Source organism: Hyla sarda, chromosome 1 (assembly GCF_029499605.1).
Source record: "Hyla sarda isolate aHylSar1 chromosome 1, aHylSar1.hap1, whole genome shotgun sequence".
Classification (NCBI taxonomy): Eukaryota; Metazoa; Chordata; class Amphibia; order Anura; family Hylidae; genus Hyla; species Hyla sarda.
Genome location: NC_079189.1, coordinates 510,082,301 through 510,110,013, shown reverse-complemented (window position 1 = coordinate 510,110,013; position 27,713 = coordinate 510,082,301). Strand labels below are relative to the sequence as shown.

At 43.9% G+C, this 27,713-nt stretch overlaps 2 protein-coding genes across 6 annotated transcripts in view; one reads left to right on the top strand and one right to left on the bottom strand.

Annotated features, from left to right (window-relative positions):
* The window catches only part of RIOK2 (RIO kinase 2), a 54,848-nt gene extending 40,159 nt beyond the window's left edge, over positions 1-14,689 (bottom strand). The window contains exons 1-4 of the mRNA XM_056537557.1: positions 14,557-14,689; positions 12,158-12,296; positions 9,624-9,740; positions 956-1,131 (exon numbers count right to left, since the gene is read on the bottom strand). Of these exons, the coding sequence (XP_056393532.1) occupies positions 956-1,131; positions 9,624-9,740; positions 12,158-12,296; positions 14,557-14,622 (498 nt within the window). The 5' untranslated portion in view covers positions 14,623-14,689. The remainder of the gene's footprint in view (positions 1-955; positions 1,132-9,623; positions 9,741-12,157; positions 12,297-14,556) is intronic.
* A 16-nt stretch (positions 14,690-14,705) lies between these two features.
* The window catches only part of LOC130289957 (uncharacterized), a 131,553-nt gene continuing 118,545 nt past the window's right edge, over positions 14,706-27,713 (top strand). Inside the window, exons 1-2 of one of the 5 annotated variants that reach the window (XM_056537555.1) lie at positions 14,706-14,977; positions 19,917-19,984. In XM_056537555.1, the coding sequence (XP_056393530.1) occupies positions 19,961-19,984 (24 nt within the window). In that variant the 5' untranslated portion in view covers positions 14,706-14,977; positions 19,917-19,960. Of the gene's footprint in view, positions 14,978-16,011; positions 16,052-19,916; positions 19,985-27,713 lie in introns of those variants that run through there. The other 4 variants (XM_056537556.1, XM_056537552.1, XM_056537554.1 and 1 more) reach the window with 4 other exon arrangements.

Sequence of the window (27,713 nt, the reverse complement as noted above, 5' to 3'; positions counted from 1 at the left end):
GATCAAATCGGAAACCGACTTGAATAGATAATTCTGTTTCACACATTCCGCTGTGCCAGGAGAATGGGGAAGTAACACTGCCTTGTACAGACAGCAGAATTTTCATTTCACATTTTGTGAATTTCCACAAAACTTATTTCTGGCATTTTTTTAGACCTGCAAAAACACCAGAGAAAAATTGCCACTGCTTTTTGCAGTTTTTCTGGCATTGTTTCTGGTGAAAACCCTATTTTTTGACATTCTACCTTTCAGAATCGGCTGCCCTTAGACATGACTTAGGGGGTCCGACCCTGAAATGTAGCAGGGCAGGGCATTCCCGCACTAAAGGTGGTAAACATGCTGAGGTAACTTGTTCAAGAAAAAAACATGGACAGGTCTTTCCTAAAGTCAAACTCCTCAAGAATGTCCACAGTGAAACACATGAAGCATTATAAAAACCGCACATATAACAAGCCCCCCCCCCCATCACCTACAGCTAATACATAAACCAGAGATTGTTTATACTATTAAAGGGGTTATCCAGGAAAAAGTTTTTTTTATATATCAACTGGCTCCAGAAAGTTAAACAGATATGTAAATTACTTCTATTAAAAAATCTTAATCCTTTCAGTACTTATGAGCTTCTGAAGTTAAGGTTGTTCTTTTCTGTCTAAGTGCTCTCTGATGACACCTGTCTCGGGAAACGCCCAGTTTAAAAGAGGTTTGCTATGGGGATTTGCTTCTAAACTGGGCGTTTCCCGAGACAGGTGTCATCAGAGAGCACTTAGACAGAAAAGAACAACCTTAACTTCAGAAGCTCATATGTACTGAAAGGATTAAGATTTTTTAATAGAAGTAATTTACAAATCTGTTTAACTTTCTGGAGCCAGTTGATATATTATATATATAAAAAAAAGCTTTTTCCTGGATAACCCCTTTAAGTCTACTGACCAGTTACCCCAATCCCACAAGTTACCTTCATGTATGCAAACTCCTTCATAGCAGCCAGACGAGACAGATAGAGCCAAGACATCTTATGCCTGTGCTTGTGATAGTCTCGCTTGTTTCTAAGGTTACGAAAAGACGTTCTTCCAAGTCGGTGAAGTTTTAATGCCAGCTGTTTATCGTCTTCATTTGCAACAATGTAGATATCTATACAGTCAATAAAAAAAAAAATACGACTGTTCAGTTTAATTGACATGCACAAACACACATCAATATATTCAAAACATTCATATAAAGAAAAATATGAAACTTGCTGCTCTTCTACAGTGGTCCCTCAAGTTACAATATTAATGGGTTCCAGGACGACCATTGTATGTTGAGACCATAACTCTATGGAAACCTGGTAATTGGTTCTGAAGCCCCAAAATGTCATCCAAAAATAGGAAAAAGTGAGGATTAAAGAAAAATAAGTAGATAACTGATACAGATAAAGCAAGTCCTTACATATAAAAGTAAGAAAGATCTGCTGGGAGCTGTAAATCACGGTCTAATTCAGTGTTTTCTAACCAGGATGCCTCCAGCTGTTGAAAAAATACAACTCCCAGCATGCCCAAACAGCCTTCAGCTGTCCGGGCATGCTGGGAGTTGTAGTTTTGCAACAGCTGGAGGCACCCTTGTTGAGAAACACTGGTCTATGTAGAGGACAAGAGCTTCTTCAAGGTGCTGTAAAGTACACACAATGGGGGAGATTTATTAAAACCTGTGCAAAGGAAAAGTTGCCCAGTTGCAAATAGCAACCAATCAGATTGCTTCTTTCATTCTCCAGAGGCCTTGTTAAAAATGAAAGAAGCGATCTGATTGGTTGCTATGGGCAACTTCTCCTCTGGACAGGTTTTGATAAATCTCCCCCAATGTCCTAAAAAAGTAAAATGGAGCCGCCCTTACTTGTCCAAAAGAGCAGCTAACTGTCACATAGGTTAAAAGTAGTACAGAAAATGTAGTAACTCCCTGTACTGTAGGGGGCGCTACCAGACAGCCAGTCAATTTACTAGTGAAATATCCATTCTGATTCGCAGATTCCATAGCATTGTATGTTGAGTCTGGTTTCAAGTTACAATGGTCCAGAAAAGACCATTTTATGTTGAAACTATTGTATGTTGAGGCCATTGTAAGTTGAGGGATCACTGTACTCCTATTGAAATAAACTTTTTTACTTTTAAAGGAATGTTAAACCTCTGAACTATATTTACTACAAATGTGAAAGACAAGTATTGTTTCACGTGGACAACCATTTCAGGCCAGGCGGGGGCTTACATGTGTTTTCATACATTTTACAGAAAAACATGTCAGGCCCCATTTTTTTAATCGGACATGTGTTTCTTTTAGTTGTAATAACTCTGTAATTCTTACAAAGCAATTCCGAGAATGTTTTTTCGTGACATTAGTAGTACTTTATATTAGTGGTAAACTTTTGTTTATACATTTAGTTTTTTTTGTGAACAAATATAAAGAATTTCAAATCTAGAAAAATTATATGGCATTTACTGTGTGATAAAAATGATGCTCTCTTTATTCTGCAGGGTGGTATGATTATCACCACACCCGATTTATATAGTTTTTATATATTTTTTTTTTATTCCAACAAAATCCTTCCCGCCCCCCTTTTTTGTGTTGCCATATTCTGACAGCCTTACCTTTTATTTTTTTGTCCAACCGCGTTGTGGGAGGGCTTATTTTTTGCGTTTATTTATTTTGATACTTTTTACTGTTACACTTGATTACTATGCTGCAGTACAGCTATGCTGCAGTATGTCAATATACACTGGACCTCACAGGCTACCGTAATTGGCAGGCAGGATGCCATCGAAAACTCAATGCAATAGGGTAGCTGATGGGGGACAGGGGGAGCCCCCTCCCCCTGTCAATCCTATAGATGCCGTACTGACATGGTACCTATGGGTTTAAGACTGGCAAGACTTGCGTGTGGTGTTTCAGCAGCTCCTCGGACCCTACCTCTGAACTCAACCCCTACCCCCTGAGTGATGTCACTACATCTGTCCAGCCCCCTACAGGGCCATCTCCTGGTCATATACATACAGTGCATTCAGAAAGGTTTCAGACCCTTTCTCTTTTTACACATTTTGTTATAAAGTCCCCCCAATCATTCTGCACCTAATACCCCATAATAAAGTGAAAACAGAATTTTACAAATCTTTGCTAATTTATTGTAAAGGTAAAAGAAGTGTATTTTATTGGAGAGAGGCTACTTAATTTGGTTGTTCCAAACTTTTACCATTTAAGAATTATGAAGGCCACTTGGGGACCTCCAGTTCAGCAGAATATATTTTGTACAAGAAATAAGAAGACGATAGTAGCCAGCACTCACCGTTCAGGGGACTTTAATGGAGATATCTGTGCATAATCATAACTTCAGCGGGCAGGAGCAGAAGTCTTGGGACAGCACTGTTTTGCGCAGCTCTTGCGCTTCCACAAGCCGATATATCAGCATGGACGCACGCACCCTGATATATTTTGGGTAGATTTTGTACCCTTCTCCAGATCTGTGCCTCCACACAATCCTGTCTCTGTACAGACATTTCTTTCTACCTGAAGGCTTGATCTTTGCTCTCATATGCATTGTCAGCTGTAAGACCTTACAGGTGAAACTCGAAAAATGTGAATATCGTGCAAAAGTTCATTTATTTCAGTAATGCTATTTGTTTGCGGACGGAAGCATGGAGTGCTCCTAAATCTCCTGGTAGACGGATGCATTGACCCTGGACTTACTGAAGCATAGTGGACCAACACCAGCAGATGACAGGGCTCCCCAAATCATATAATATATTGGGGATTGGGGTTTTTCATGAGCTGTAACCATAATCATCACAATTATGACAAATCACGCCTTGAACTATCTTGCTTTGTGTGTAATGAGTCTCTCTCATATATTAGATTCACCTTGTAAGTTGCATTACTAAAAGAAATGAATTTTTGCACAATATTCAAATTTTTCGAGTTGCACCTGAATATAGACAGGGCTGTGTATATACAAATCCTGTCCAATCAGCTGTATTTACCACAGGTCAGAACAGGAGAAATGGGAGGAGCCAAAGGGTCCAAATCCTTTTGTCCACTGTCCATTAGAACTGGAACAGACAGGTAAGAATTGCTACATGTTTCTGCAGCGTTATTATTTTCTTTACATGGTGTCTGAATACCCCTCTAAGCAGCTGCCAGACTCCTATGGCGGCTGCTTATCTCTCCAAGTGAGGAAGGACTGGGCACCCATATACATTAGAGAGCCTGTCAGAGCCGCTGAAATCTGTGGGTTTTGCTGACTTTTCATAACTTTAAAAGGTCACAAATATAAAAATCTGTGAGGGAGGGAGAAAAAACTGGGAGACCAGAGGGGGTGCCTCATGTGATACCGTTGAGATAATACAAGTGAGAGGAGGAGACGTAGCGGGGCCTATAGGACCCCTAGGTAATGGCTGCTCACCTTATGGCAAGTCAAAACTTGCATATCAATCCACCAATGGGTTTAGAGAAAAATGCAGGAACCGCTGCTGAGCCTCAGGTTGCAGGAGAGGTAGAACCTTTTCCTGGAAAAAGACCAATAGTGGAGTAGCTAAATAACCCTTTGATGGTTCCAATGATGATGGTAAAAACACTGTAGCCAGAGATGCAGGTAGTACAAAACACTGGAAAGTTTAAGAACATAAAAAAAAACAATAAAACAGAAGGATTACGCATTTCGGGGGACTCTCCCCCTTCATCAGATCAGTGTGTCAGAGCTTGCAAACATACAGGTTTTTATACAGAGAGAAAAGGGCACCCAAACTGTACTGGGAGAGGCTTAGCACAGGTGTGACACATGTTGTATGTAAAACCAGGTTTCAAAAAAGCATAATTAGATAAGGTATAGAGTGATCAGCATGTAGGAGCCTAAGACAGGGTAAGAAGTTTATGAAATGGTGCTTGGGACAGTATTTAATAAAATATTACATCTGTCTGCCGGTGACACCTACATCCGGGCTCCAGATGCGTGCGCCTCCGGCGAGGACAGCTCTGGATCGCGATCCCCGCAGCGAAACTGGTTGCTGGGGGCGTGTTGCTAAGGGGCGGGTGTAACACCTGTGCTAAGCCCCTCCCAGTACAGTTTGGGCGCCCTTTTCTCTCTGTATAAAAACCTGTATGTTTGCAAGCTCTGACACACTGATCTGATGAAGGGGGAGAGTCCCTCGAAATGCGTAATCCTTCTGTTTTATTGATTTTTATGTTTGTAAATAAACTGTCCAGTGTTTTGTACTACCTGAATCTCTGGCTACAGTTTTTTTTACCATCATCATTGGAACCAGCAGCACCATCAAAGGGTTATTATGCTACTCCTTTATTGGACAAATATAAAAAGGTCACCCCTGTATACACAGTGTTATCTTTTTATCCTATGAATACTTTCAAATGTATAGCAGGGCATCCCAACTCTCTGCCGATATTAAAAGGGGTACTCGGCTGCTCAGCATTTGGAACCAACTGTTCTGAACTCTGGAGCCGGGAGCTTGTGATGTCATAGCCCCTCCCCCTCCTGCCGTCACGCTCCGCCCCCTCAATGCAAGTCTATGGGAGGGGGCGTAACAGCCGTCATACCCCCTCCCAAAGACTTGCATTGAGGGGGCGGGGCGTGATGTCATGAGGGGGCAGGCTATGACGTCCCAAACTCCCGACGCCGGCTTTAGCGCTGAGCAGTGGAGTACCCCTTTAACCTGTTGGGGACGAAGGGCGTATGCAAACGCCCTTGCGTCCTGGTACTTAAGGACGAAGGGCGTATCCATACGCCCGTGGGAATTTCGGCCCCCGCCGCGCGCCGGGCGGGGACTGGGCCGGGGTGACTGCTGATATCTATCAGCAGGCACCCCATGCAAATGCCCAGGAGGGGTCATTAGACCCCCCCCCCCCCCCGATGTCGGCGATCGGCGCAAAACGCAAGTGAATTCACACTTGCGATTTGCGCCGATTCCGGGTCATTACGGGTCTATGGTGACCCGGAATAGAAGGGGGATCGCGGGTGTCTAAGACACCCACGATCCCCCTAAAGCGATAGGAGTGAGGTGGCAGAGTTGCCACCCCTCCTATCTCTGCTATTGGTGGTCTAGACGCGACCACCAAGAGGAGATCTGGGGCGGAGGGGTTTACTTTCGTTTTCCCCGTCCTGCCCTCCCACAATAGGCGGGGCAGAACGGGGAAAACGAAGAGGAGCGGCGCCGGAGTCCACTTACCCCTCCGGAGGCAGCGGAGCGACGGAGATCTGCGGGCGGCAGAAGAGGACGGCTCCCGGATGCGACGGAAGCCGGTGAGTAGTTGCCTAGCAACATCTAGAGGGCTACAGTCTGAGACCACTATAGTGGTCTCTAGACTGTAGCCCTCCAGATGTTGCAAAACTACAACTCCCAGCATGCCCAGACAGCTGTTTGCTGTGTGGGCATGCTGGAATTTGTAGTTTTGCAACAGCTTGAGGTCTGCAGTTTAGAGACCACTGCACAGTGATCTCTAAATAGTAGCACTCCAGATGTTGCAAAACTACAAATTCCAGCATGCCCACACAGAAAACAGCTGTCTCGGCATGCTGGGAGTTGTAGTTGCGTACCTCCAGCTGTTGCATAACTACATCTCCCAGCATGCCCTTCTGTGATCAGACATGCTGGGAATTGTAGTTTTGCAACAGCTGGAGGCACACTGGTTGGAAAATACTGAGTTAGGTAACAGAACCTAACTGAAGGTTTTCCAACCAGTGTGCCTCCAGCTGTTGCAAAACTACAACTCCCAGCATGTACTGACAGACCGTGCATGCTGGGAGTTGTAGTTTTGCAACAGCTGGAGGCTCACTGGTTGGAAAATACTGAGTTAGGTAACAGAACCTAACTGAAGGTTTTCCAACCAGTGTGCCTCCAGCTGTTGCAAAACTACAACTCCCAGCATGTACTGACAGACCGTGCATGCTGGGAGTTGTAGTTTTGAAACAGCTGGAGGTTTCCCCCCCCCCATGTGAACGTACAGGGTACATTCACACGGGCGGGTTTACAGCAAGTTTCCTGCTTCAAGTATGAGCTGCGGCAGATTTTTCGCCGCAGCGCAAACTCCTAGCGGGAAACTCACCATAACCCGCCAGTGTGAATGTACCCTAAAAACACTACACTACACTAACACCTAATAAAGAGTAAAACACTACATAAACACCCCCCTTACACTGTCCCCCCCAATAAAAAGGAAAAACGTATTGTACAGCAGTGTTTCCAAAACGGAGCCTCCAGCTGTTGCAAAACAACTCCCAGCATTTCCGGACAGCCACTGACTGTCCAGGCATACTGGGAGTTTAGCAACAGCTGGAGGCACCCTGTTTGGGAATCACTGGCGTAGAATACCCCTATGTCCACCCCTATGCAATTCCTAATTTAGTCCTCAAATGCGCATGGTGCTCTCTCACTTTGGAGCCCTGTCGTATTTCAAGGAAACAGTTTAGGGTCACATATGGGGTATCGCCGTACTCGGGAGAAATTGCACTACAAATTTTGGGGGGCTTTTTCTCCTTTTACCCCTTATGAAAAGGAAAAGTTGGGGTCTACACCAGCCTGTTAGTGTAAAAAAAAATTTTTTTACACTAACATGCTGGTGTTGCCCTTTACTTTTTATTTTCACTAGAGGTAAAAGGAAAAAAAGACCCCCAAAATTTGTAACGCAATTTCTCCCGAGTACGGAAATACCCCATATGTGGGCGTAAAATGCTCTGCGGGCGCACAACAAGGCTCAGGAGCGAGAGCGCACTATGTACATTTGAGGCCTAAATTGGTGATTTGCACAGGGGTGGCTGATTTTACAGCGGTTCTGACATAAATGCAAAAAATTAAATTCCCACATGTGACCCCATTTTGGAAACTACACCCCTCGTGTAATGTAATAAGGGGTACAGTGAGCGTTTACGCCCCACAGGGGTCTGAAAGATTTTTGGAACAGTGGTACGTGAAAATGAAAAATTTTATTTTTTTGTTTGCACAGCCCACTGTTCCAAAGATCTGTCAAACGCCAGTGGGGTGTAAATGCTCACGGTACCCCTTATTACATTCTGTGAGGGGTGTAGTTTCCAAAATGGGGTCACATGTGGGGGGGGGTTCACTGTTCTGGCACCACGGGGGGCTTTGTAAATGCACATGGCCCCCGACTTCCATTCCAAACAAATTATCTCTCAAAAAGCTCAATGGCGCTCCTTCTCATCTGAGCGTTGTAGTTCGCTCGCAGTGCACTTGACGTCCAAACATGGGGTATTCCCATACTCAGAAGAAATGGGGTTACAAATTTGGGGGGGCATTTTCTCCTATTACCCTTTGTAAAAAGTAAAATTTGGGGAAAAACCGGCATTTTAGTGGAAAAATATTTTTTTTTCATTTACACATCCGACTTTAACAAAAAGTTGACAAACACCTGTGGGGTGTTAAGGCTCACCGTACCCCTTGTTACGTTCCTTGAGGGGTGTCGTTTCCATAATAGTGTGCAATGTGGGGTTTTTTGCTGTTCTGGCACCATAGGGGCTTCCTAAATGGGACATGCCCCCCAAAAACCATTTCAGAAAATCTCACTCTCCTAAATCCCATTGTTGCTCCTTCGCTTCTGAGCCCTCTAGTGCACCCGCCGAACACTTGACATACACATATGAGGTATTTTCTTACTCGAGAGAAATTGGGTTACAAATTTTGAGAGGATTTTTTTCCTTTTACCCCTTGTAAAAATTCAAAAATTGGGTCTACAAAAACATGCCAGTGTAAAAAATGAAGATTTTGAATTTTCTCCTTCACTTTGCTGCTATTCCTGTGAAACACCTAAAGGGTTAAAACGCTGACTGAATGTCATTTTGAATACTTTGAGGGGTGCAGTTTTTATAATGGGGTCATTTATCGGGTATTTCTAACTAGAAGACCCTTCAAATCCACTTCAAACCTGAACTGGTCCCTGAAAAATTCCGATTTTGAAAATTTTGCGAAAAATTGGAAAATTGTTGCTGAACTTTGAAGCCCTCTGGTGTCTTCCAAAAGTAAAAACTCATCAATTTTATGATGCAAACATAAAGTAGACATATTGTATATGTGAATCAATATATAATTTATTTGGAATATCCATATTCCTTATAAGCAGAGAGCTTCAAAGTTAGAAAAATGCAAAATTTTCTAATTTTTCATGAAATTTTTGAATTTTTCACCAAGAAAGGATGCAAGTATCGCCGAAAATTTATCACTAACATAAAGTAGAATATGTCACGAAAAAACAATCTCGGAATCAAATTTATAAGTAAAAGCATTCCAGAGTTATTAATGCTTAAAGTGACAGTGGTCAGATTTGCAAAAAATGCTCCCGTCCTTAGGGTCATAATGGGCTCCGTCCCCAAGGGGTTAAGGGAGGGAAGGATTGTCCAAATTGAATTTCTTACTTACTCCCTTCTGTTTACTGAAATCACATACATGTCCGTAGGTATGACACACTCTGCTACACAGATCACATTCATTGACTGGCTGCAGCATGTTCTGGATGTCATCAGCAGAGCAAGGAGAGGGTGTATTCAGACTATGGGGCAGACTAGAACCCTGATTGTTTATTTCAATTATTTGTCTTTGATTTCTTTCGTTTCTATTAAAAACATAATTTTAGTTTCTTACCCGATTCTTTACCAACACCCATTTGGTTGCCAACCGAATTGATGATGTCGCGAGATGAAAGAGTCTTCAGTGCCAGGTAATCATATCCACCATAAATCAGCCGGTAGCCCTGAACAGCTAAAGAGAACACAAAAAGTCACAACCTTTTAAACATTTTAGGAAAGTCTATAATAAAAACAACTGTTAAAGCTTTCTCCCTTTTTTTACCCATCCCTTTAAAGGGGTACTCTGGTGGAAAACATTTTTTTTTTTTAATCAACTGGTGAACAGATTTGTAAATTAGTTCTATTAAAAAAAATCTTTACCCTTCCAGTACTTTTTAGCAGCTGTATGCTACAGAGGAATTTCTTTTTTGTCTTGTCCACAGTGCTCTCTGCTGACACCTCTGTCCGTGTCAGGAACTGTCCAGAGCAGCATAGGTTTGCTTTGAGTATTTTCTCTTGCCCTGGACAGTTCCTGATACGGGCAACAGGTGTCAACAGAGAGCACTGTGGACAAGACAAAAAAGAAATTCAAAAAGAAAAGAATTTCCTCTGTAGCATAAAGCTACTAAAAAGTACTGGAAGGGTAAAGATTTTTTAATAGAAGTCATTTACAAATCTGTTTAACTTGTGAAAAATGAAAAAAAGAAATCAGATTGGTTGCAATGGGCACCTGCACCACTCTACCTCTACACAGGTTTTAATAAATCTCCCCATTGATACTAAGTTATATTGAAATGTATAGTACATACTAACGTGTGCCGCTTTTTTCTGCATGGGACCCATACCAGGAAGTGCTATAGTATAAGGGATTGGATGTAGTATATTCTTTAACCTTTCCCAGAGTTCCCTGGAACAATGTGTCAGAAGTCATATAGTCTCTGGGGGAGTGTGGCTTTGCTGCAATGTGTGGGCAGGATTCCTCGGAAGCCATGTGACCTCTGATATATTGTAAACCCCTCCCATCATTCCCAGAGTTGTTTGTGGCCAGGGGAGCCCTGCTTCCCCGCAGTGGGTGGGATTTACAAAGCATCAGAGGTCACATGGTCTCTGGGTGAATCCGCCCACTTACTGCAATGTAGCTACAATCACCCAGAGGCCTCATGACTTCTGATGTTTTGTCTCTGGGAAAGGTCAGAAACAATACTAAGACAAATTCCTTACACTACAGCACTTTCTGGTATGGGTCATGTGCAGGAAAACAAAAAGAAGGGGCCTACAAAGGCTATCAGTGCATAACTTGACATCATGGGCTTAAAGGGGTACTACCGTGGGAAACCTTTTTCTTTTTTTTTTTAATCAACTGGTGCCCGAAAGTTAAAACAGATTTGTAAATCCCTTCTATTAAAAAAAATCTTAATCCTTCCAGTACTTTTTAGGGCCTGTATACTAAAGAGAAATCCAAAAAAGAAATGCATTTCCTGTGATGTCCTGACCACAGTGCTCTCTGCTGACCTCTGCTGTCCATTTTAGGAACTGTCCAGAGCAGGAAAAAAATCCCCATAGCAAACATGTGCTTCTCTGGACAGTTCCTAAAATGGACAGCAGAGGTCAGCAGAGAGCACTGTGCTCATGACATCACAGGAAATGCATTTCTTTTTGGATTTCTCTTTAGTATACAGCCCCTAAAAAGTACTGGAAGGATTACGATTTTTTAATAGAAGTGTAGAAGTGATTTACAAATCTGTTCAACTTTCTGGCACCAGTTGATTTAAAAAAAAAAAAAAAAAAAAAAAAAAAAAAAGTTTGCCACGGTAGTGGGAAGAAAATAAAAAGGTATACTTAGCAGTGGGAATATAATATTACACTGATGATGGTGGGGCCATTTAGTACCACACTGAAGGCATCACTGTACTAGAAAAGGTAGAAACATTTTTTCCAACCCTTAGTAAAGCGGATCTGATTTTTAGAGGTGTGGATCCACTACAATAGTGATCTATAATACAGTCAGTTCTGGTAAGAAGACTTGTGGTTAGACCAGAACGTATATGGATGTGTTCTCGAGAATTTAGACAAAGAAATAAAAAAAATAAAAAAGGATTCTGGCACTAAACATATGAGATGACAAAATACAGTCTGAGGTCCCTACTAGATGGGGCGAGGTATGCTCTATGTCAGTGGTGTCCAGACTATGGCCCTCCAGATGTTGCAAAACTACAACACCCAGCATGCCCGGACAGCCGTTGGCTGTCCGGGCATGCTGGGAGTTGTAGTTTTGCAACATCTGGAGGTCCACAGTTTGGACATCACTGCTCTACGCCCATCTTGTAGCTCAGCCACTATGACAAGGCTCACCTACTGTGCACAGAGGGCTGCACATGAGATCGCTGGATCCACCATTTAGCCCAGTACTGCCATCACTCATCAGCCACACATCCCCTAATACACAGGACAATGTGCGGCTGACAGGTCCGAACAAAGCTCATGATTTTGGTTTTAAAATACTAAGACAAAATATTGACCCAAACTGCTAAGTATTATCATCTAATAATTGGGTGAATTCAAATAGAAGACTGAGCCGACTATCTAAGAAGGCGGACCATCAGTACTCACTCTTCGTGCGCTCATATGCAACAAGCTTATGCTTTACAAGCTCCCGTAGGATTTTGTTGCAGCCGCCATGTTTCAGGCTGGCTATGGAGGCGATCAGACTGGCGGGCACTATCTCATGGTTCCTCATGCCCATTTCAACCTAAAAGAAAAAACAGTGGTCATGAATGAAAGCGATGCAGTCAAACTGACTAATACCTGGCTGTCCAACAGCAACGGCCTAAAAAATCATACTGCTATGTAAATGCCAACCTAAAGGGGTTGTCTGAGGAAAACTTTCTATTACTCCCACCCTGTCATTCCTAGAAAGCCTGGTCTCTAGTGCCTGCTCAGCCAACCACTGGATGCCATGGTGACCCGCCCCAAATCACTGGATGCCATGGTGACCCGCCCCAAATCACTGGATGCCATGGTGACCCGCCCCAAATCACTGGATGCCATGGTGACCCGCCCCAAATCACTGGATGCCATGGTGACCCGCCCCAAATCACTGGATGCCATGGTGACCCGCCCCAAATCACTGGATGCCATGGTGACCCGCCCCAAATCACTGGATGCCATGGTGACCCGCCCCAAATCACTGGATGCCATGGTGACCCGCCCCAAATCACTGGATGCCATGGTGACCCGCCCCAAATCACTGGATGCCATGGTGACCCGCCCCAAATCACTGGATGCCATGGTGACCCGCCCCAAATCACTGGATGCCATGGTGACCCGCCCCAAATCACTGGATGCCATGGTGACCCGCCCCAAATCACTGGATGCCATGGTGACCCGCCCCAAATCACTGGATGCCATGGTGACCTGCCCCAATCACTGGATGCCATGGTGACCTGCCCCAATCACTGGATGCCATGGTGACCCATCTCAATTACTGGATGCCATGGCAACCAGCCTCAATCACTGGATGCCATGGTGACCCACATCAATTACTGGATGCCATGGTGACCTGCCCCAATCACTGGATGCCATGGAGACCTGCCCCAATCACTGGATGCCATGGTGACCCATCTCAATTACTGGATGCCATGGCAACCAGCCTCAATCACTGGATGCCATGGTGACCAGCCTCAATCACTGGATGCCATGGTGACCCACCTCAATTACTGGATGCAATGGTGACCCACCTCAATCACTGGATGCCATGGTGACCCGCCTCCATTAGTGGATGCCATGGTGACCAGCCTCAATCACTGGATGCCATGGTGACCTGCCCCAATCACTGGATGCCATGGTGACCTGCCCCAAATCACTGGATGCCATGGTGACCTGCCCCAATCACTGGATGCCATGGTGACCTGCCCCAATCACTGGATGCCATGGTGACCTGCCCCAATCACTGGATGCCATGGTGACCTGCCCCAATCACTGGATGCCATGGTGACCTGCCCCAATCACTGGATGCCATGGTGACCCGCCCCAATCACTGGATGCCATGGTGACCCATCTCAATTACTGGATGCCATGGCAACCAGCCTCAATCTCTGGATGCCATGGTGACCCACATCAATTACTGGATGCCATGGTGATCTGCCCCAATCACTGGATGCCATGGAGACCTGCCCCAATCACTGGATGCCATGGTGACCCATCTCAATTACTGGATGCCATGGCAACCAGCCTCAATCACTGGATGCCATGGTGACCAGCCTCAATCACTGGATGCCATGGTGACCCACCTCAATCACTGGATGCCATGGTGACCCACCTCAATCACTGGATGCCATGGTGACCCACCTCAATCACTGGATGCCATGGTGACCCACCTCCATTAGTGGATGCCATGGTGACCAGCCTCAATCACTGGATGCCATGGTGACCTGCCCCAATCACTGGATGCCATGGTGACCTGTCCCAATTACTGGATGCCATGGTGACCTGCCCCAATCACTGGATGCCATGGTGACCTGCCCCAATCACTGGATGCCATGGTGACCTGCCCCAATCACTGGATGACATGATGACCTGCCCCAATCACTGGATGCCATGGTGACCAGCCTCAATCACTGGATGCCATGGTGACCTGCCCCAATCACTGGATGCCATGGTGACCTGCCCCAATCACTGGATGCCATGGTGACCTGCCCCAATCACTGGATGCCATGGTGACCTGCCCCAATCACTGGATGCCATGGTGACCTGCCCCAATCACTGGATGCCATGGTGACCAGCCTCAATCACTGGATGCCATGGTAACCTGCCCCAATCACTGGATGCCTGGATAAGTGTGCTAAGCCCACTGTCTATCAGTGATGAACTAAGAAATGTAGAGTATAGCCGCCCTGGCCGTGGGTGGCACTGTGGGCCTAAGACTACAGATCTCCCATTGTTTCCCAGAATAGACAGCGGGCGTAGTGTATAGCAGACATTCCCGTGTCCCTGCCCTGGCCCGTACATACCGCGGTCAGCACTCTGAAGTCATCTCTGGACAAATACCGCAGCAGAACCACGTTCAGCTTCCCCATGCTGACCACCTGGCTGCCTGGAACGCACAACTCTCACTTGCGTTCCACCTAAACGCACACTACGTCATCGCGCTGCTCCCGAATGGCATGCCGGGCCGTCCTGGCAGCTGTGTAGTGCATATCGTAGAGTTATTCCTCCGTTTAGAGCAAAATATAAAATTAGATCAATGAATAATAGTATAATCTTGTTTAGAATTGTGTTCTGGTGAATCCGGTGTCGTTCAACACCGCGGAGAGTTGTAGTCTGACTTATAGTCTGGTGTTGGTTTTATCGTCCTTCCAGTTCCTTGGCTGCCTAGGAGAAAACTGAAAAGTTTGAAGTGGGCGGGAACAGCGTCATCTGTATACAGCTCAGGTATATGCACGGGATATATAGTCATCTGTATACAGCTCAGGTATATACACGGGATCTAGTCATCTGTATACAGCTCAGGTATATATACGGGATATATAGTCATCTGTATACAGCTCAGGTATATATACGGGATATATAGTCATCTGTATACAGCTCAGGTATATATACGGGATCTAGTCATCTGTATACAGCTCAGGTATATATATGGGATATATAGTCATCTGTATACAGCTCAGGTATATATACGGAATATATAGTCATCTGTATACAGCTTAGGTATATATACGGGATCTAGTCTTCTGTATACAGCTCAGGTATATATACGGGATATATAGTCATCTGTATACAGCTCAGGTGTATATAGACGGGATCTAGTCTTCTGTATACAGCTCAGGTATATATACGGGATATATAGTCATCTGTATACAGCTCAGGTATATATACGGGATCTAGTCATCTGTATACAGCTCAGGTATATATACAGGATCTAGTCGTCTGTATATATACGGGATATATAGTCATCTGTATACAGCTCAGGTGTATATACGGGATATATAGTCATCTGTATACAGCTCAGGTGTATATAGACGGGATCTAGTCATCTGTATACAGCTCAGGTATATATATGGGATATATAGTCATCTGTATACAGCTCAGGTATATATACGGGATCTAGTAATCTGTATACAGCTCAGGTATATATACAGGATATATAGTAATCTGTATACAGCTCAGATATATATGGGATATATAGTCATCTTTATACAGCTCAGGTATATATACGGGATATATAGTCATCTGTATACAGCTCAGGTTTATATACAGGATCTATTCATCTGTATTCAGCTCAGGTATATGTACGGGATATATAGTCATCTGTATATATACAGGATATATAGTCATCTGTATACAGCTCAGGTATATATACAGGATCTAGTCATCTGTATACAATTCAGGTATATATACGGGATTTATAGTCATCTGTATACAGCTCAGGTATATATACGGGATATATAGTCATCTGTATACAGCTCAGGTATATATACGGGATCTAGTCATCTGTATACAGCTCAGGTATATATACGGGATTTATAGTCATCTGTATACAGCTCAGGTATATATACGGGATATATAGTCATCTTTATACAGCTCAGGTATATATACGGGATATATATATAGTCATCTGTATACTGCTCAGGTATATACGGGATATAATCATCTGTATACAGCTCAGGTATATATAGGATATAGTCATCTGTATACTAATTAGGTATATGCAGGATATAGTCATTTGTATATTGCTCAGGTATATACGGGATATAGTCTGTATACAGCTCAGGTATATATGGGATATATAGTAATCTTTATACAGCTTAGGTATATATGGGATATATAGTCTTCTCTATGCAGCTTGGGTATATACGGGATATAGTCATCTGTATATTGCTTTTGTATATATGGTATATAGTAATTGGTATACAGCTCAGCTCTCTCTCTCTCTCTCTCTCTCTCTCTCTCTCTCTCTCTCTCTCTCTCTCTCTCTCTCTCTCTATATATATATATATATATATATATATATATATATAGTCATCTGTATATGGCTTAGGAATATACTGTATACTAGTGTGGACAGGAGGGTATGCTAAGGGTTGTAGTCTGTGAGTGCACTGCTGGGATTGGTAGTCCTGCTGTAGTTTGTCATTCCCAGATGCATTGTAGTTGCTGCATCTGTGGAGTCAGGTGGAGTCACCCTCTAATGCTGTGACTCTCCAACTTTTGCAAAACTACAACTGTCTTCTGTCAGATCATAATGGTAGTTCAATTTTATTAACAGCTGGAGAGCCATAGCTTTGGGAACACTGCTCTAATGGCATAGGGCTTATTCCCAATGAGTTTTTTTGGATCCATATTAAATAAATATATATATATATATATATATATATATATATATATATATATATATTACAGTCATGGCCGTAAATGTTGACACCCCTGAAATTTTTCAAGAAAATGAAGTATTTCTCACAGAAAAGGATTGCAGTAACACAAGTTTTGCTATACACATGTTTATTCCCTTTGTGTGTATTGGAACTAAACAAAAAAAGGGAGGAAAAAAAGCAAATTGGACATAATGTCACCAAACTCCAAAAATGGGCTGGACAAAATTATTGGCACCCTTAACTTAAAGGAGTATTCCAAGATTTTTTTTAATTTGACTATACTACAGGGGCTGTAAAGTTAATGTAGTTCATAATAAAGTGTCTGTACCTGTGTGTGACGGTTTTCTCAAAATTCTTCTGTGATTTTCCCCCCAATATTTATTTTTACCAGCATACAAAATGATTGTTGTCTCAGATTTTTCCCAGCTTGCAATGCGGCCGAGACCTGACTCACTAGTCAGCTGATGACAGGGAGCCTGTCTGCTTCAATGGGTGGAGGGATCGCTTGGTGGGAGAGAGATCAATCTGCAACAGCTGTAGGCACCCTGATGGAAAACCACACTGATTTGAATGGATGCATCTCATTTATGTTTCAATAGGTGGGGTGGCTGATGTGTGGGAGGTAGGAAGATGGAATTGTGGGATTTGTAGTCAGAAAAAGTCAAGCAGGAAATACCAGTTCACAAACAGCTAGCCACAGTGTTATGGTAATCTCGCAACACAGCCATTTAGCCCCAAGACAAGCGCAGATTACTGTCTGCCAGGTACGTACTAAAATCACCTTATGGTGGATAACCCCTTTAATATTTGGTTGCACACCCTTTGGAAAAACATATCTGAAATCAGTCACTTCCTATAACAATCACTAATCTTCTTACACCTCTCAGCCGGAATGTTGGACCACTCTTCTTTTGCAAACTGCTCCAGGTCTCTCTTATTGGAAGGGCGCCTTTTCCCAACAGCAATTTTAAGATCTCTCCACAGGTGTTCAATGGGATTTAAATCTGGACTCATTACTGGCCACTTCAGAACTCTCCAGCGATTTGTTGCCATCCATTTCTGGGTGCTTTTTGATGTATGTTTGGTGTCACTGTCCTGCTGGAAGACCCAAGATCTTGGACACAAACCCAGCTTTCTGACACTGGGCTGTACAGTGCAACCCAAAATCCATTGGTAATCCTCAGATTTCATTCAAGGCACCCAGTGCCAGAAGCAGCAAAACAACCCCAAAACATCATTGAACCTCCACCATATTTCACTGTGGGTACTGTGATCTTTTCTTTCTAGGACTCATTCCGTTTTTGGTAAACAGTAGAATCCTGTGGTTTACCAAAAATCTCTGTCTTGGTCTCATCTGTCCACAAGACCTTTTCCCAGAAGGATTTTGGCTTACTTAAGTTCATTTTGGCAAAATGTAGGCTTGCTTTTTTATGTCTCTGTCAGCAGTGGGGTCCTCCTGGGTCTCCTGCCATAGTGTTTCATTTCATTTAAATGTTGACAGATAGTTCATGCTGACACTGATGCTCCCTGAGCCTGCAGGACAGCTTGAATATCTTTGGAACTTGTTTGGGGCTGCTTATTCACCATCCGAACTATCCTGCGTTGACACCTTTCATCAAGTTGTTCTCTTCCGTCCACGCCCAGGGAGATTAGCTACAGTGCCATGGGTTGCAAACTTCTTGATAATGTTGCGCACTGCGGACCAAGGCAAATCTAGATCTCTGGAGATGGACTTGTAACCTTGAGATTGTTGATATTTTTCCACAATTTTGGTTCTTAAGTCCTTGGACAGTTCTCTTCTCCTCTTTCTGTTGTCCATGCTTAGTGTGGCACACACAGACACACAATGCAAAGACTAACTGAACTTCTCTGGATTTTATCTGCTTTCAGGTGTGATTTTTATATTGCCCACACCTGTTACTTGCCCCAGGTGAGTTTAAAGTAGCATCACATGCTTGAAACAATCTTATTTATCCACAATTTTGAAAGGGTGCCAATCATTTTTCCAGACCATTTTTGGAGTTTGGTGTGACATTATGTCCAAATTGCTTTTTTTCTTCCTTTTTTGGTTTAGTTCCAATACACACAAAGGGAATAAACATGTGTTACTGCAATTCTTTTCTGTGAGAAATACTTAAAGGGGTATTCCAGGCCAAAACTATTTTTTATATATCAACTGGCTCCGGAGAGTTAAACAGATTTGTAAATTACTTCTATTAAAAAATCTTAATCCTTCCAATAGTTATTAGCTTCTGAGGTTGAGTTGTTGTTTTCTGTCTAACTGCTCAATGATGATGTCACGTCTCGGGAGCTGTGCAGTTCCTATGGGGATATTCTCCCATCATGCACAGCTCCCGGGACATGACATCATCATTGAGCAGCTAGACAGAAAACTTCAGAAGCTAATAACTATTGGAAGGATTAAGATTTTTTAATAGAAGTAATTTACAAATCTGTTTAACTTTCCGGAGCCAGTTGATATATATATATATATATTATAAAAAAGTTTTGCCTGGAATACCCCTTTAATTTTCTAGAAAAATTTCAGGGGCGCCAACATTTACGGCCATGACGGTATGTATATGGATATATATATATATATATATATATATATATAATTTATGTATTTTATTATGAATAATACATAATGTAATAGAAGCATATTACACAGTATTATAACAGAGCATCATGGTCTCAAAAGCTGAAGAATAAAAATCCTGCGATACCCCTTTAATACTGCAAAATGAAAGTTCCACTTGTTTCGGTCTAACCCCATAGTCATGGCATGAGTGCCTGTCCTTGTTTTTGCTACTCATTTGGGTGTACAGAGAGCGTATGTGTTCAGATAATGCCCCGCCAGCACACAGGCTCACTGGATTTATGTAGATTTTTGCCATAACATGAAGAATCCTGTGTGAACAGACCCTAAGATCTATTGATAGGATTTTTTCATAGTTTTCTTCAGTTCCAATAATGTGAAGTTTGCCTTTTATTTCCAGGATTAAACATCTGCTGCTTAGACCTATAAAAGAACACGTCGTCCATGAATACTTCAGAATTTCTCCAGGTATTTTAAGCTTTATGAATGTGTTGTGTTTTGCAGATACATTTCCCCTAGTTAAAGGGGTACTCCGCCCTTAGACATCTTATCCCGGGGGTTCCGCCGCTGGGGACCACTGCGATCTCTCTGCTGCACCCATTGTTCGTTTAGAGCGTGCGGTGCAGCGTTGGAGGTTTATAACATCACGGCCACGCCACACCCCACTCGTGATGTCACGGCCACGCCCCCTCAATGCAAGTCTGTGGGAGGGGGCGTGACACCCGTCACGCCCCCTCCCATAGACTTGCATTGAGGGGCTTGGCCGTGTCGTCACAAACCTGTTATCCGGCACGGAGCGAAGTTTGCTCTGTGTACCGGATGTCTGGGTACCGCAGCAGAGATTGTGGGGGTCCCCCTTTGGATAGCGGGTAAGATGTCTAGAGGTGGAGTACCCATTTAAATATGTAAATATGTTATTTAGAAATCTATCTATACACACTGCTGTAGAAATTTACGTGCATTAAACTGGTAGTTGATGGCTTCATATTTCATTAGTTACCAGGCGTTTTGTTATGTTTACATCAGTGTGGGCTATATGTCTGATTTATATGTTGGCATACCAAAAAAATATATATATTGATGTATACTATACTTTTTAAAGAAGCATCGCATGACCACCATTACTATCAATTGCCATGCCATGCTTTTCTGTGCCACAAAAAAAATCGTATACATTTTTCCCCATAGAAGCGTGCTAGTGACGTATGTTGTATCATAGGTCTACGTGTGTATATAATTAAAATGTCTACTTTTGGTTTGTTTTTTGTTTTTTTTTGCACTCAAGTGAAAATTTTTATTGAACAAAGTAATAAAAATGAAATGGGAAAGAATACAAAAGAAAACTGAGAGGAGGGAGAGGGAATAAAAACAAGTGAAAAAACTAAACATAAAACCAGCCAGTCAGCGGTAGAGAAATACACCTCCGACTGGCCCCTGATGGGAGACAGCTCAGTACATAGGGCTACATCCAGAAAAAGCATGCAGTGGTACAGTGTATGGCGGTCAAACTTAGAAGGCCTCAGAGGCTGTTCATGCCGCATTGCATGAGAACATAGATGTACATGTGTATTTCACAGCAGATTTTCAGCTGTTGATTTTTCTACCCTTTTGAAGTCAATAGGTAGGAAAATGAGCCACAGAAAATCTTCAGCATAATACACGTGTGAAAATACCCAAACAGAGGAAGTCCATAGTGTTGCAAAAAAAAAAAAAAACAGACAGAAAGGGAGCAACCAGCAGAAAAACCTGGCCTACCAATCTCTATAACATCAGGGCTACCAAAGACAGAGTTGTTGTTTTTTTGGTTTGTTTTTCGTTTAACCGTATGCAATCATACATTTTGGAGGATATATTTTTGGTATACCTCAGATGTGACAAAGACAGCTTGATAAACAGGGCTGGTGCAAGGATTTCTGCCACCCTAGACAAAAGCTAATTTTGCCACCTCCTGATGCCGGCCACTGGCCCACCTTTTGACACGCCCCACCTTACTCCTGGGGTGACACACTGTAACAAACCTCCTCCCTATATAATAACCTTACTACTTGGGTGACACACTGTAACAAACCTCCTCCTCATGTAATCTCACTACTGGGGTGACCCTAGACAAAAGCTAATTTTGCCACCTCCTGATGCCGCCCACTGGCCCACCTTTTGACACGCCCCACCTTACTCCTGGGGTGACACACTGTAACAAACCTCCTACCTATGTAATCACCTTACTATTGGGGTGACACACACTGTAACAAACCTCCTACCTATGTAATCACCTTACTATTGGGGTGACACACACTGTAACAAACCTCCTCCTCATGTAATCTCCTTACTACTGGGGTGACACACTGTAACAAACCTCCTTCCATGTAATCACCTTACTACTGTGGTGACACACTGTAACAAACCTCCTCCTCATGTAATCTCCTTACTACTGTGGTGACACACTGTAACAAACCTCCTCCTCATGTAATCTCCTTACTACTGGGGTGACACTGTAGCAAACCTCCTCCTTATATAATCACCTTACTACAGGGGTGACACACTGTAACAAACCTCCTACCTATGTAATCACCTTACTATTGGGGTGACACACACTGTAACAAACCTCCTACCTATGTAATCACCTTACTATTGGGGTGACACACACTGTAACAAACCTCCTCCTCATGTAATCTCCTTACTACTGGGGTGACACACTGTAACAAACCTCCTTCCATGTAATCACCTTACTACTGTGGTGACACACTGTAACAAACCTCCTCCTCATGTAATCTCCTTACTACTGTGGTGACACACTGTAACAAACCTCCTCCTCATGTAATCTCCTTACTACTGGGGTGACACTGTAGCAAACCTCCTCCTTATATAATCACCTTACTACAGGGGTGACACACTGTAACAAACCCCCTCCTCATGTAATCACCTTACTACTGAGGTGACACACTGTAACAAACCTACTCCTTATGTAATTACCTTACTACTGGGGTGACACACTGTAACAAACCTCCTCCTCATGTAATCACCTTACTACTGAGGTGACACACTGTAACAAACCTCCTCCTTATGTAATTACCTTACTACTGGGGTGACACACTGTAACAAACCTCCTCCTTATGTAATTACCTTACTACTGGGGTGACACACTGTAACAAACCTCCTCCTTATGTAATTACCTTACTACTGGGGTGACACACTGTAACAAACCTCCTCCTTATGTAATTACCTTACTACTGGGGTGACACACTGTAACAAACCTCCTCCTTATATAATCACCTTACTACAGGGGTGACACACTGTAACAAACCCCCTCCTCATGTAATCACCTTACTACTGAGGTGACACACTGTAACAAACCTACTCCTTATGTAATTACCTTACTACTGAGGTGACACACTGTAACAAACCTCCTTCTTATGTAATTACCTTACTACTGGGGTGACACACTGTAACAAACCTCCTCCTTATGTAATTACCTTACTACTGGGGTGACACACATCAGATGGGGTTATGGTGGTGCTGCTGGCTGAGCTGATTGAGCGAGTGGTTCAGATAGTGGCTGTCTAACTTTCTTGTGGCGGGAAGCGTGGCGCCCCCATCAAGAGGGCGCTCTAGGCAACTGCCTATCTTGCCTATTGGCAGAGCTGGCCCTGTTGATAAATCTCCCCTATGGTGCGGTTTATTAATCTGCCTGCAACAAAAACTGTCTGGTTTTGCCCATAACAACCAACCACAGTTCCCCTTTCATTTTGCCAGGGTTCATTATTATGTGAAAACTGAGCTGCGATTGGTGCTCAATGCTGCAGAACTGATCCCAGAACTGATCCCATTGTGGTCATGGGATCTGGTGTGTTAGTGGGGATATCAGACTGGTCCAGACGCCAGACAGGAGAACGTGTGTTTTTTAAGTACACTTTTTTATTTTAGTACAAAACAGTGAAGAAGCCTGATGACAACTTGGGCATTTTTGCATCAGTTGGGGTCAGTTTTCGCACCAAGTAACTTGATTCCCATAGAACTGACATATATATGAACCCAGTCTTACAGTTCCAATAAGTCTCCGAGAAGATGGAGTGGCACCTCTGAAGAACATATAGCTCACCAAAGAAAGACACACACTATAGTTAAGCCTGAGACGGCATAGCTGAGGTCAGAAGGGGAATTATCACTGCCAATATGGGAGACCTCGGTCCTTATATCGAGTCCGGTGGTGCTGGGAACCAGAAACATAGAATCAATAACTCTCTCAAATAGAAAGAAAATGGTTCCCCGCACTCACCGTTAAGCTTTAGACTTCCTGCTCCGACATGGAGTTTCCAGCAGACTCGGTACTGGACAAGCTGCAGGCCGCTCAGAGGCGACTGCCGGCGGTTTTGCATTGTGTGCGCTTCTTCCGGCCTTGAGAACGGAAGAAGTGCGCACAGAGCGAAACCGCCGGCAGTCAGAGCAGACTCCATGTCGGAGCAGAAAGTCTGAAGCTTAAAGGGCTACTCCAATGAAAACTTTTTTTTTAAATCAACTGGAGCCAGAAAGTTAAACAGATTTGTGAATTGCTTCTAATTAAAAATCTTAATCCTTCCAGTACTCATCAGCTGCTGTATGTTCCAGAGGAAGTTCTTTTCTTTTTGGATTTTCTTTTTGTTTGACCACAATGCTCTCTGCTGACACCTCAGTCCATTCCAGGAGCCGTCCAGAGCAGGAGAGGTTTGCTATGGGGATTTGCTCCTACTCTGGACAGTTCCTAAAATGGACAGAGGTGTCAGCAGAGAGCACTGTGGTCAGACAAAAATAAATTTAAAAAGAAAAGAATAGAGCAGCTGATAAGTACTGGAAGGATTAAGATTTTTAAATAGAAGTAATTTACAATTCTGGCACCAGTTGATTTAAAAAAAATGTTTTCCAGCAGAGTACCCCTTTTAAAAGTACTGTTTCGTTTCTATTTGAGAGAGCCTCTGAAGTACATGTTTGGTGTCTCAGCTAAGCTGAGAAAGAACTGTGTTTTCTAGTAGCTGTTCTGATGACAGGTTGGCTTTATTGTCAGATATCTTGGCCTTTTTCACATTTATGTTATGAGACCTTTTTAAAAAAAAAAAAATTTTTAACTGTAATTTTTTATTAAAGTTTTCAAAATTTACAACATAAAGACAATATGGCACATGAAAAGAGTGTCAAGATAAGCAGTCTCGAGATTGGATCACATTGTTAACATCAAATAATGTTTCCAAGCAAAAAAAAAAAAAATGCATGAAAGCATCAGAAGAGTAACTAAAAAGACCCTGAGGGTCCAAATAGGAGTGGGGGGGAGGAGAACCAGCCCCAACAACACAAGACAGACAAAGACAACGACAGCACGACATAAAGGAAAACACAAGAAGGGGAGAAACATAGGGGTGAAAGGGGAGGGAGGCTAGGGGGGTTTCCTATCCACAAAGCTGTCCCACGGCTCCCACACTGACTGAAAGAGGGGCAATGCATTGTTAAGAGAGGCTGTGAGCGATTCGAGGGAGCGAATCTCCCGAATCCTCGCCATCAAATCTAATTCCGAGGGGGGGAGAGTCCGCTTCCAAAATTTTGCAATAAGGGTTTTAGCTGCTAAGACAATATGCATAAACAATTTAAACGGGCACCTGGGCAGATCCCTAGAGGATAGGAACAGCAAATATACCAGTGGGTCTATGGGGACCAGAACACCCAACACATCCAGCACCACTCCCCGCACCAAGTTCCAAAAGGGGACTATCAGAGGACAGGACCAAAATATGTGGTAAACCGTACCAAGCCCCACCCCACAATGCCAACATTGCTGTGGAATGTCAGGATTCAAACGGTTTAGCAGGGCAGGGGTGTGATACCAACCCATCAACATCTTATATTGCGTCTCTTTAGAAGCTGTACAGATAGAGGCTTTAGAAGCCCTCTCCCAAATGATCCTCCACTGGGGAAAAGTAATTGTGGCATTCAAAGCTTCCTCCCAGCGACTCATGAGACGGCCCATTCCCCGCCAAAGGCGCATTGAGAATGGAGTAGATATCAGACAGGAGACCTTATGTCTGAGGCCCCGAGCGACACAGCCTTTCAAAGGCCGTGGGCAGGGAGACCACAGAGCTACCCAACACCGACAACATGACATGCCGGTGCTGAAGATAGTGGAGGCGCTTGGAGGAGGGAAGGCCATAGCGGGAGACTAAATTATCAAAGGAGAGCAAGTCCCGGGAGAGGGGATCCACTAGGTCCGCCCAACAGAAGAGATCCCGACCCCCCCCCACTCCCTAACTACTCCTGACGTGAGACCTGGGGAGAAGGCAGGGTTGTAGAGGAAAGGATTGAAGAGGAGAGGCACGGGAGAAAAGCTGAAACTTCCTGGAGCAGTACCCCCAGACATACCTAGAAAAGGACATAGGTCCCAGTAGGGGGCCCGAGGGGACACTATGGGAGGAGGAGTACCTGAGAAACGTATTCGGGTGATATGGAGCTAACCACAACTTCTCAATTTCCATCCAGCGACTGTAAGCACGATAAGTAGCCCAAGCCGCCAGGTGGCGCAAGTGTGCCCCCCAGTAGTATTTAGTTACATCCGGCACAGACAGACCCCCCCACAGACCTACCCGCCATCATTACCGACATCGGCAGGCGATGCCTCTTACCTTCCCAAATAAAGCGAAAAATAGCGGACTGGAATGCCTTCAAGGCTGACAGTGGGACACAGACAGGTAGCGTTTCCAAAAAGTAAAGCAGCTTCGGGAGGATGGTCATCTTTACCGCCGCGATTCTCCCGAAAAAATAAATATATTGGGACTGCCATTTATCCATAAGCGCCCGAAGGTGCTGAAAGAGAGGAGTATAATTAGTGGAGTAAAGAGAAGAGTAGCTCGGGGTGAGGCGTACCCCCAGATAGGAAAGAGCAGAGGGAGACAAACGGAAAGAGTAGGAAGCACGCAGCTGGGCAGCCAGCGAAGTGAGGAGATTTAAAGGAAGGACTTCAGTCTTGGAGAGATTAATTTTATAGCCTGAAACAGTGCCATAGTCATGAAGGACCCTATAAAGTGTAGGGAGAGAAGTCAGTGGTTTAGTAAGAGTAAGAAGAACATCATCAGCAAAAAGGCAAATCTTAAATTCCCTATCATGTAGGTCAATCCAAGAGATGTCCACGTTCCCCCGGATCATAGTGGCAAGAGGTTCAATACATAAAGCCAAGATCAGGGGAGACAGAGGACACCCCTGTCTGGTACCATTAAACAAGGGAAAAGAGGGAGAGGCTGTATGAGGGAGCTTAAGGGAGGCAGTAGGGGAGGAGTATAGGCCCCGCAGCGCCGTAAGAAAGGGGCCAGTTATCCCAAATTTTTTAAGGGTAGCGAAAAGAAAAGGCCAACCCAACCTATCAAAGGCCTTTTCAGCATCTAAGCTAAGGACTACAGCACGCTCAGACCGCCAGTTAACCAGATCAGTCACGTCAATCACTCGTCTCGTATTATCTCCCTCCTGACGACAGGTAATAAATCCCACCTGGTCTTTATGAATGAGTGAGGGGAGGAGACGACTGAGACGGGTAGCTAAAATCTTGGAAAACGGCTTTAGGTCGGTGTTAAGCAGGGCAATGGGCCTGTAGCTAGAGCAATCATGCGGTTTAGGGATAAGGGTAAGCAGGGAATGTAGAAAGGACTGTGGAACCCCCTCCCCATCCAGGAAAGAGTTAAACAGAGAGACCAGATGGGGAAGAAGAAGAGCAGAAAAAGTTTTATAATAAAAGTAGGTGAAGCCGTCCGGACCCGGGGAACGGCCCCCAGGGAGACACTTAAGAACCTCTGAGATCTCTTCCGGCGTGATCGGGGCATTCAAAGAAGCCCGGTCATCAGCAGTGAGGGATGGCAGATGACAATCAGACAGAAAAGAGTCCAATTGAGCGTCCCGTGCCCCGGGGTCGGAGGGAAGCTGTGAAGGAAGAGAATACAGTTTCGAGTAGTAGTCCCTAAAGAGGCGAGAGACCTAGTTGGGATGGTAATGTAGAGTACCAGAAGGGTCCCTCAGGGCCGTAGGCGCCTTGGCCGCAGCACAATCCCTAAGGCGTCTGGCCAACATAGAATGCGCCTTATTACCTTTCTCATAAAATCGTTGCTTAGCGTAGAGAAGCTGTCGTTCCACTTTCTGAAGCACAAGCTCGCCCAACTGAGCACGTGCCGCAACCAGGCGCCTCAGCACCCGGAGG